This window comes from Doryrhamphus excisus, chromosome 19 (genome assembly GCF_030265055.1).
Source record: "Doryrhamphus excisus isolate RoL2022-K1 chromosome 19, RoL_Dexc_1.0, whole genome shotgun sequence".
NCBI lineage: Eukaryota > Metazoa > Chordata > Actinopteri > Syngnathiformes > Syngnathidae > Doryrhamphus > Doryrhamphus excisus.
This window is the reverse complement of record NC_080484.1, coordinates 15,524,556-15,535,676: the sequence shown is the minus strand read 5'-3', so window position 1 is coordinate 15,535,676 and position 11,121 is coordinate 15,524,556. Positions and strand designations below refer to the sequence as shown.

General features: G+C 42.6%; 1 protein-coding gene across 5 annotated transcripts in view; it reads left to right on the top strand.

Annotated features, from left to right (window-relative positions):
- The first annotated feature begins 2,084 nt into the window (after nt 1-2,084).
- The window catches only part of trim9 (tripartite motif containing 9), a 30,397-nt gene continuing 21,360 nt past the window's right edge, over nt 2,085-11,121 (top strand). For all 5 annotated transcript variants that reach the window (XM_058057015.1, XM_058057014.1, XM_058057013.1 and 2 more), the window contains exon 1: nt 2,085-3,015. In XM_058057015.1, coding sequence (XP_057912998.1) covers nt 2,179-3,015 — 837 coding nt within the window. In that variant the 5' untranslated portion in view covers nt 2,085-2,178. The remainder of the gene's footprint in view (nt 3,016-11,121) is intronic.

Below are 11,121 nucleotides of genomic sequence, written 5' to 3'. Positions count from 1 at the left end.
GTAAAGTGGAGCAGCGCTAATGGGGGGAAGCTCGGGACCCAAAACGGGGGTATTTTTAGTTTGAGGTGCGCTGATAACTGGCAACCATTACAATTTATCACCCAATAAAATGGCAATATTTGGATGTTTTTTGTGGGGTATAAACAAAATGCATGACAGATGGGGGCGGGCGGACGGGGGAGGGTTTGGGAATCAGCGTGGTCCTCACTCGGATTACAGCGGAGAACAATGTCATCATGCTGCAGGCGTCAGCAAGCAAGCTCGGGTCCAAAAATAGAGTGCGGCCCTCTTTGGAACATTTGGTGTGAAGCGTCGCTGATCCAGTGGAGTGTTTTTTTTGGACCATCAAACCGCCGGTCCTTGTTTGTTTGACGCAAATATTTGACAGCTCAGAGCGCAGGTTTGAGTCCCCAGGCTTTGGAAATATCCAGTAAAGCCATGCTCATGGGAATAGGAAGTGGATTTCAGTGGTTTTTCGTGGTCATCATTGATTCCGATATTCCCGATTTTATTCCGATATAATAATATTATGACTTTATTCCAATAATATTATGACTTTATTTCAATAATGTTATGACTTTATTCCAATAATGTTATGACTTTATTCCAATAATATTATGACTTTGTTCCTTTAATATGATGACTTTATTCTCATAATATTATGACTTTATTCACTAAATATTATGATGTTATTTCCATAATATTATGACTTTATTCACTAAATATTATGACTTTATTCATTTGAAATTACGACTTTAATTCCATAATATTATGACTTTATTCCCTTAATATTTATTAAGACATTATTCCAATAATATTATGACTTTATTTCAATAATATTATGACTTTATTCCTTTAATATTATGACTTTATTTTCATAATATTATGACTCTATTCACTAAATATTATGACTTTATTCTCATAATATTATGACTTTATTCCTTTAATATTATGACATTATTCCAATAATATTATGACTTTATTTCAATAATATTATGACTTTATTCCTTTAATATTATGACTTTTTTTCCTTTAATATTATTACTTTATTCTCATAATATTATGACTTTATTCACAAAATATTATGACTTTATTTCCATAATATTATGACTTTATTCCTTTAATATTATGACTTTATTCATTTGAAATTACGACTTTAATTCCATAACATTATGACTTCATTCATTTCATATGATGACTTTATTCCTTTAATATTATGACATTATTCCAATAATATTATGACTTTATTCCTTTAATATTATGACTTTATTCATTTAAAATTACGACTTTAATTCCATAATATTATGACTCTTTTCATTTAATATTACGACTTTATTCCTTTAATATTATGACATTATTCCAATAATATTATGACTTTATTCCAATAATATTATGACTTTATTCCAATTTTGCTCCAAGAAGATGGATGGAAGTCTTGTTGAAAATGGGGTGACTAAATGTCCTGTTTTCCCAGGACATTAGAAAGTGATGTATAATGTAATGAGTTGTCATTTTTTTTATTAGACTGCAGAAAATGTTATAATGTTATGAGGAAAAATATTACAAGAAGAAAGTTGAAATATTTCGAAAATTACATTAAAAAACACCATAAATTAAAAAAACATATTTAATTTTACAAGAATAAAGTCAAATTGTTAAGAGAAAAGTGTTGTATTGTAACCAAAAAAACAAAATTTTATGAGAAAAAATCTAATGTTATGATAAAAATAATGTCATTTTAGTTGAGGAAATGTATTTAAATTTTTTTTTTAAATTATTATAATTTAATTTTATTAATATTATATATATTTTTTTAATTATGAGGAACAAACAAAACGTCATTTCTCGGCACTATTGAAGGAAACATGAAGATTGTGTTTGTTGTCATTTCTACAGCCGAAGCTCATTAAAGAAGACACACTTTCCATCCCTCCAATCCTCGACGAGAATCCCCCGCTGGTCCAATAGCAGCCCGGCCAGAGCCCCTCCTGCTCTCCTATTGGTGGAGACTCAGCCCGGGCTGTCTCGGTCCGCCTCGTCCTCCTCCACCGCCTGGTTGAGATTAAGCTGCTGTGTTTGCAGACGGACGTGTCAGTGTTAGCGCTAACGCTCGGCACCTGCTGCGGGTCCGAGGTTCTGTTGCCGGTTCTGCTCTTCGCCACCCCCCCTTAGGAAATCATGGACGAGATGGAGGAAGAGCTGAAGTGTCCGGTGTGTGGCTCCTTCTACCGGGAGCCCATTATCCTGCCCTGCTCGCACAACATTTGCCTGGCTTGCGCTCGGAACATCCTGGTCCAAACCCCCGACGCCGAATCCCCTCAGAGCAGCCGAGCCTCCGGGTCGGGCATATCCGATTACGACTATTTGGATTTGGATAAAATGAGCTTGTACAGCGAGGCGGACAGCGGATACGGCTCCTACGGGGGCTTCGTCAGCGCCCCCACCACACCGTGCCAGAAGTCTCCCAACGGGGTGCGGGTGTTCCCCCCGGCAGTCCCCCAGCCCGCTTCCCAGCACCACTTACTCCCGCAGCCCGCCTGCCTGGCCCCCATCCCCCGCAACGCGTGCCTCACATGCCCGCAGTGCCACCGCAGCCTCATCCTGGACGAGCGAGGGCTCCGCGGCTTCCCCAAGAACCGCGTCCTGGAAGGGGTGGTGGACCGCTACCAGCAGAGCAAAGCGGCCGCCTTGAAGTGTCAGCTGTGCGAGAAGAGCCCCAGGGAGGCCACCGCCATGTGCGAGCAGTGCGACGTCTTCTACTGCGAGCCCTGCCGCCTGCGTTGCCACCCGCCCCGGGGACCCCTGGCCAAGCATCGGCTGGTTCCCCCGGCGCAGGGCCGCATCAGCCGCCGCGCCAGCCCGAGGAAGATCTCTACGTGCACGGAGCATGAGCTGGAGAACCTGAGCATGTACTGCGTGCAGTGCAAGACGCCGGTGTGCTACCAGTGCCTGGAGGAGGGCAAGCACGGCACGCATGAGGTCAAGGCTCTGGGGGCTATGTGGAAACTACACAAGGTGGGTGAACCCCCCGACACACAGCACGAGCGCACGAGTGCTTCGATAAAATAGCGGTACATCTGCGACATTCTGACCCTGTCACGTCAAAAATATTTCGTAAAACCATCATTTTTATACTATCACTTGTTTCAGTGTCTCAGTAGATGGTGCATGTGTGCTTAATGTTGTGACCAATGAGCGCATGAGTGCTGCATCTGCAACATTCTGACCCTATCATGTCAAAAATATTTCGTAAAACCATCATTTTTATGCTATCACTTGTTTCAGTGTCTCAGTAGATGGTGCATGTGTGCTTAATGTTGTGACCAATGAGCGCATGAGTGCTGCATCTGCAACATTCTGACCCAGTCACGTCAGAAATATTTAGTAAAACCATCATTTTTATACTATCACTTGTTTCAGTGTCTCAGTAGATGGTGTATGTGTGCTTAATGTTGTGACCAATGAGCGCACGAGTGCTGCATCTGCAACTTTCTGGCCCTATTGTGTCGTTTCATGACCACAAAATGTGTTGTAAAAGCAGAAGTTTTCATGCTAGCACTTGTTTTGGTGTCACAATAGATGGTGCATGTGTACCTAGTGTTGTGACCGCTAAGCGCACGAGTGCCTCAGTCCTGTAGTGGCATAAAACTGTGGTACATCTGCGACATTCTGACCCTGTCACGTCAGAAATATTTAGTAAAACCATCATTTTTATACTATCACTTGTTTCAGTGTCTCAGTAGATGGTGCATGTGTGCTTAATGTTGTGACCAATGAGCGCACGAGTGCTGCATCTGCAACTTTCTTTCCCTATCGTGTCGTTTCATGACCACAAAATGTGTTGTAAAAGCAAAAGTTTTCATGCTAGCAGTTGTTTTGGTGTCACAATAGATGGTGCATGTGTGCCTAGTGTTGTGACCGCTAAGCGTACGAGTGCTTCAGTCCTGTAGTGGCATAAAACTGTGTTGCATCTGCAACATTCTGACCCAGTCACGTCAAAAGTATTTAGTAAAACCATCATTTTATACTATCACTTGTTTCAGTGTCTCAGTAGATGGTGCATGTGTGCTTAATGTTGTGACCAATGAGCGCACGAGTGCTGCATCTGCAACTTTCTTTCCCTATCGTGTCGTTTCATGACCACAAAATGTGTTGTAAAAGCAAAAGTTTTCATGCTAGCAGTTGTTTTGGTGTCACAATAGATGGTGCATGTGTACAATTAGTGTTGTGACCGCTAAGCGTACGAGTGCTTCAGTCCTGTAGTGGCATAAAACTGTGTTGCATCTGCAACATTCTGACCCTGTCACGTCAAAAATATTTAGTAAAACCATCATTTTTTTATACTATCACTTGTTTCAGTGTCTCAGTAGATGGTGCATGTGTGCTTAATGTTGTGACCAATGAGCACACGAGTGCTGCATCTGCAACTTTCTGGCCCTATTGTGTCGTTTCATGACCAGAAAATGTGTTGTAAAAGCAAAAGTTTTCATGCTAGCAGTTGTTTTGGTGTCGCAGTAGATGGTGCATGTGTACCCAGTGTTGTGACCGCTAAGCGCACGAGTGCCTAAGTCCTATAGTGGTGTAAAACAGTGTTGCATCTGCAATATTCTGGCCCTCTTATGTCATATCATGGCCAAAATCAAATTTTTCATACTAGCATTTGTTTTGGAGTCTCAGTAGATGGTCCATGAGTACCTAATGTTGTGACCGGTGAGCGCACGAGTGCTTTGTCGTGCAGTGGCATAAAATAGTGCTCCATCTACAATATTCTAGCCCTGTCATGTTGTTCCATGACTAAAATAATGTTGGAAAAGTAAACATTTTTATACTAACACATATTTTGGTGTCTTAATAGATGGTCCATGAGTACCTAATGATGTGACCGGTGAGCGCACGAGTGCTTTGTCGTGCAGTGGCATAAAATAGTACTCCATTTACAACATTCTAGCCCTGTCACGTTGTTCCATGACCAAAATAATGTTGGAAAAGCAGAAATTTTTATACTAGTACATATTTTGGTATCTTAATAGATGGTCCATGAGTACCTAATGATGTGACCGGTGAGCGCACGAGTGCTTTGACGTGCAGTGGCATAAAATAGTGCGTTGTTCCATGACCAAAATAATGTTGGAAAAGCAGAAATTTGGATACTAGCACATATTTTGGTGTCTTGATAGACGGTCCGTGAGTATCTAATGTTGTGACCGGTGAGCGCACGAGTGCTTTGTCGTGCAGTGGCATAAAATAGTGCGTTGTTCCATGACCAAAATAATGTTGGAAAAGTAAACATTTTTATACTAACATATATTTTGGTGTCTTAATAGATGGTCCATGAGTACGTAATGTTGTGACCGGTGAGCGCACGAGTGCTTTGACGTGCAGTGGCATAAAATAGTGCGTTGTTCCATGACCAAAATAATGTTGGAAAAGTAAACATTTTGATACTAGGACATATTTTGGTGTCTTAATAGATGGTCCGTGAGTACCTAATGGTGTGGCTGGTGAGCGCACGAGTGCTTTGTCGTGCAGTGGCATCAAATAGTGCTCCATCTACAACATTCTAGCCCTGTTACATTGTTCTATGACTAAAATAATGTTGTTAAAGCAGACATTTTTATACTGGCACATATTTTGGTGTCTTAATAGATGGTCCATGAGTACCTAATGTTGTGACTGGTGAGCGCACGAGTGCTTTGACGTGCAGTGGCATAAAATAGTGCGTTGTTCCATGACCAAAATAATGTTGGAAAAGTAAACATTTTGATACTAGGACATATTTTGGTGTCTTAATAGATGGTCGATGAGTACGTAATGGTGTGGCTGGTGAGCGCACGAGTGCTTTGTCGTGCAGTGGCATAAAATAGTGCTCCATCTACAACATTCTAGCCCTGTTACATTGTTCTATGACTAAAATAATGTTGTAAAAGCAGACATTTTTATACTAGTACATATTTTGGTATCTTAATAGATGGTCCGTGAGCGCGCACGAGTGCCTGCAGTTTAACACAGCACATAAACGCTTGAGTAGACCAAGATGCTATTTGTAGGTAGTGGTGGGCAGCCTCCTCCTTCACACTCCAGCTTGACTTTAGAGGGACGTACATCTACATCATCGTGCACAAGGCTGCACGAGCGTTCCAATTTGCCGTCACGTCAGCGTACATGAAAGCCAGGTCGTTCCCAGCAGCCTCAGGAGGCGGCACCTGCTGGTCGGTGAAGCCGAGGCTCTGCGGATGGCCGACGGTTAGGAGCTGACGCCGTTGGGCATCGGGCTTCAGATCTCGTGGTGCTGGATCGCGCCGCTGATTTTTTTTTCTCAAGGCTCCTCTGTCTCTTTAAAGTGTGATGGCGACTGAAGCCATGTCCAGGCAAAGACGGGTACATTATGTTTTTTTTTTTTACTTCCTATGTTTCTTTGTATTTTGGCCTGTCTGTGTGTAAACTGCTTGAGTATTTCATGCTACAGTATATATGTGTGTATTTATATGGTGCCATGTATTTATCACCCACCTTTTATTGTTCATTTTAGTATTATATTTTGGAGAATAGTATACACTAGTAGTTTTTACTATAGGAAGTACTGTAGATGTGGATATACTTTGGAAAGTATACAGCTTGTACAGGAGTATACATTTCTTGTCAACACACAACCAATATCTGGTAACACAAGTATGGCGCTGCTCGCGTGCATGCATGAATGCTGCCAGGAGCTGAGGTTCCTGCGGGGCAACATGAATTCCAACACAAGTGAGTCACAAGACCATTGTGTCGTGCTAGCAGCCAACATGGCGGTTGTAGTGTGCATGAGTGCTTCCTGGAGTGGCGGTTCATTTAGTGGCAAAATGAATTCCAACACAAGTGAGTCGCAAGATTATTATGTCTTGCCCACAGTAAAGCATGACGGTGCAAGCGTGCATGAGTGCTGCTGGGAGTGGCGGTTTAATGAGGGGAAACATGAATTCCAACGCAAGTGAGTCACAAGACCATTGTGTCTTGCTAGCAGCCAACATGGCGGTTGTAGTGTGCATGAGTGCGCCCTGCAGTGGCGGTTCATTTAGTGGCAAAATGAATTCCAACACTGTCAAGTATGGGCGTGGTAGCGTGCATGAGTGCTGTCGGGAGTTGTCGGTCAAACATGAATTCCAACACAAGTGAGTTGCAAGATTGTTGTGTTTTGCCGACTGTCAAGTATGGGGGTGGTAGCGTGCATGAGTGCTGCCGGGAGTTGTGGTTCAAACCTGAATTCCAACACAAGTGAGTTGCAAGATCGTTGTGTTCTGCCGACTGTCAAGTATGGGAGTGGTAGCGTGCATGAGTGCTGTCGGGAGTTGTCGGTCAAACATGAATTCCAACACAAGTGAGTTGCAAGATTGTTGTGTTTTGCCGACTGTCAAGTATGGGGGTGGTAGCGTGCATGAGTGCTGCCGGGAGTTGTGGTTCAAACTTGAATTCCAACACAAGTGAGTTGCAAGATCGTTGTGTTCTGCCGACTGTCAAGTATGGGGGTGGTAGCGTGCATGAGTGCTGCCAGGAGTCGTGAGTCATTAAGGGGAAACAAGAATTCCAACACAAGTGAGTTGCAAGATTGTTGTGTTCTGCTGACTGTCAAGTATGGGGGTGGTAGCGTGCATGAGTGCTGCCGGGAGTTGTGAGTCAAACATGAATTCCAGCACAAGTGAGTTACAAGATTGTTGTGTTCTGCCGACCGTCAAGTATGGGAGTGGTAGTGTGCATGAGTGCTGCCAGGAGTTGTGGTTCAAACTTGAATTCCAACACAAGTGAGTTGCACTGATGCATCATTGGACTCCCCAAGATCCTTTATAAGAACCACGACTATCCATCAAATAGTCCGGGGTGTACCCCACTTCTTGCCCAGTGACCGCTGGGATAGGCTCCAGCATCCCCTCGACTCTAGTGAGGATAAGCGGCATAGAAAATGCATGGATGGATGTTTATCCATCTTGCGATTTTCATCCCGGCTTTGTTCAACTTCTTCTCTCTGCAACATCAGCGTCCAAATGAACGGGGGTTGCATGGTCGCCATGGCAACAGCAGCAACCCTCAATGTTTGGCAGACACGTTGGACACTTATTTTCATTAGGAACACTGGCGCATCAGACGCTGTCAGTTTCATTTCACACCCGTGCCACCGTCATCCAGGACATCCAGGACATCCAGGATAATAAACACCTTGTTCCATCCATGCCTCCAAAGTGGGAAAAAATCTTAGCGTTCGATTCTTTGCCCATCTGGTGTTTGTCATCTTTACTGTCCAACTTTGCAAACACTTTTTTTTTTTTTTGGGTGAAGAAGTGTCAGTGCTGCTGGTCTCCACGGCAACCACAATAATCCCGTTCCTCGTCGCACTCCTTCCCTTTTTAGTATTCCCCTCGACTCGCTCGGGTCTGTTGAAAAACCAGCTCGTATCTTTTTTCTGCACGGCGCCATGTAAACGCCGGTAACGGTTGGACCCGCACTGTTTGACAAGTGCAACACAACAGCAGCTCATTTTAAAGCGCATCCAGAGCTGACCAATCGTGATACCGCAAATGCAGATGCTGCCATCTTGTGGAGTTCATAAAATAGTCTTTGTCGAGCCTTATGGGTCAGTGAAACTTGGGTCAGTGTTTGTTCAGTACCCGTAAGTCTTTTTAACTTGAGTCTTTGTCAAGTAACCGTGGCGATCACCCATGAGTCAGTGAAATTTGATTCTTTGTGGATCATTCGTGAGTCAGTGAAACTCGATTCTTTGTGAATCACCTGTGAGTCAGTGAAACTCGATTCTTTGTGAATCACCTGTGAGTCAGTGAAACTCGATTCCTTGTCGATGATCCGTGAGTCAGTGAATCTCGATTCCTTGGCAATCACCCGTGAGTCAGTGAAACTCGATTCCTTGGCAATCACCCGTGAGTCAGTGAAACTCGATTCCTTGGCAATCACCCGTGAGTCAGTGAAACTCGATTCCTTGGCAATCACCCGTGAGTCAGTGAAACTCGATTCCTTGTCGATCACCCGTGAGTCAGTGAAACTACATTTTTTTTATCGAGTCTTGAAACTCAAATCTTTTTTGAGCACCCGTGAATCAGTGAAGCTTACGAAGTGAACAAGTGAATCAGTTTGTTCTGTGATGCAACTGGGGTCTTTGTCGAGTACCCGTGAGTCTGTTAAACTGGAGGCTTTGTCGAGTAACCATGACTCAGTGAAACTCAAGTTTTTGTTGATGCACCCGTGAGTCAGTGAAACTCGATTCCTTGTCGATCACTCATGAGTCAGTGAATCTCGATTCCTTGGTGATCACCCGTGAGTCAGTGAAACTCGATTCCTTGTCGATCACCCGTGAGTCAGTGAAACTCGATTTCTTGTCGATCACCCGTGAGTCAGTGAAACTCGATTCCTTGTCGATCACCCATAAGTCAGTGAAACTCGATTCTTTGTCGATCACCTGTGAGTCAGTGAATCTCGATTCCTTGTCGATCACCCGTGAGTCAGTGAATGTCGATTCCTTGGCAATCACCCATGAGTCGGTGAAACTCGATTTCTTGTCGATGACCCGTGAGTCAGTGAATCTCGATTCCTTGGCAATCACCCATGAGTCGGTGAAACTCGATTTCTTGTCGATGACCCGTGAGTCAGTGAATCTCGTTTCCTTGACAATGACCCGTGAGTCAGTGAATCTCGTTTCCTTGACAATGACCCATGAGTCAGTGAATCTCGATTCCTTGTCGATGACCCATGAGTCAGTGAATCTCCATTCCTTGGCAATCACCCATGAGTCAGTGAAACTCGATTCCTTGTCGATCACCCGTGAGTCAGTGAAACTCGATTCCTTGTCGATCACCCGTGAGTCAGTGAAACCCGATTCCTTGTCGATCACCCGTGAGTCAGTGAAACTCGATTCCTTGTCGATCACCCGTGAGTCAGTGAATCTCGATTCCCTGTTGATTACCCGTGAGTCAGTGAAACTTGGAGTCTATGTTGAGCCCACGTGAATCGGTGAAACTCGATGCTTTGTCAAGCATCTACAAGTTGTGAAACTCAAGTTTTTGTCAAGCACCCATGAATCTGCAAAGCTTATGGGCTGAGCAAGAGAATCGTTTGTTTTGTCGAGTCGTTGATGGTACCCGTTACCCGATGGTACCCGAAAATGATTTGTTTTGTCAAGCCTGTGAAGCAGCTCGGGCCGGAAGGGGAAAGGAGAGTTTTTTGGATCTTCTGCTTTTTCCCAAGTAACATTTGCATAATTACTCAAACGTTCCACATCCCCCGCAGTGATTTGCTGTTGTAAATGTTGTAAACCACGCACCCGCCGACTATAGGAGACATTGCTGTTAATGGAACCGAGGCGCTAATAGGAACTCGTATGTTCTTGTTCCGCCCACAAAAACATGGAAGACTGTCTCATGAAAAATGTACACAAGATGCCCTGAAATCCAGTCCCTCCGGCCCCCAGTTTTAAACCCAAAGCAGAGCCGTTATTTATCCCCCCCAATTAGTCGACGCCCTCGCCTGATAAATCGGACAGCGCTGAGAATAGATCACGTGTGTCCCATTTCCTTTGGTGCTGTCCCGTGTGGACGGCAAATAAGGACAGCTCATTATGATGATGATGATGATGATGATTATTATGATTATTTGGATGATGATGATGATGATTATTATTATTATGATTATTTTATGATGATTATTATTTTTATTAGGATTATTTTATGATGATGATTATTATTATTATGATTAGGATGCTGATTATTATGATGATGATGATGCTTATTATGATTTATTATGATGATTATTATTTTATGATGATTATTATTATGATTCTGATGATGATTATTTCATGATGATGATGATTATTATTATTATGATTATTTTATGATGATGATTATTGTTATTATTATTTTATGATGATGATTATTATTATTATGATTATTTTATGATGATTATTGTTATTATTTTATGATGATGATGATTATTATGATTATTTTATGATTATTGTTGTTATTATTATTTTATGATGATGATTATTATTATGATTATTTTATGATTATGATGATTCTGATTCTGATTATTATTTTATGATGATGATTATTATGATTATTTTATGATTATGATGATTATGATTCT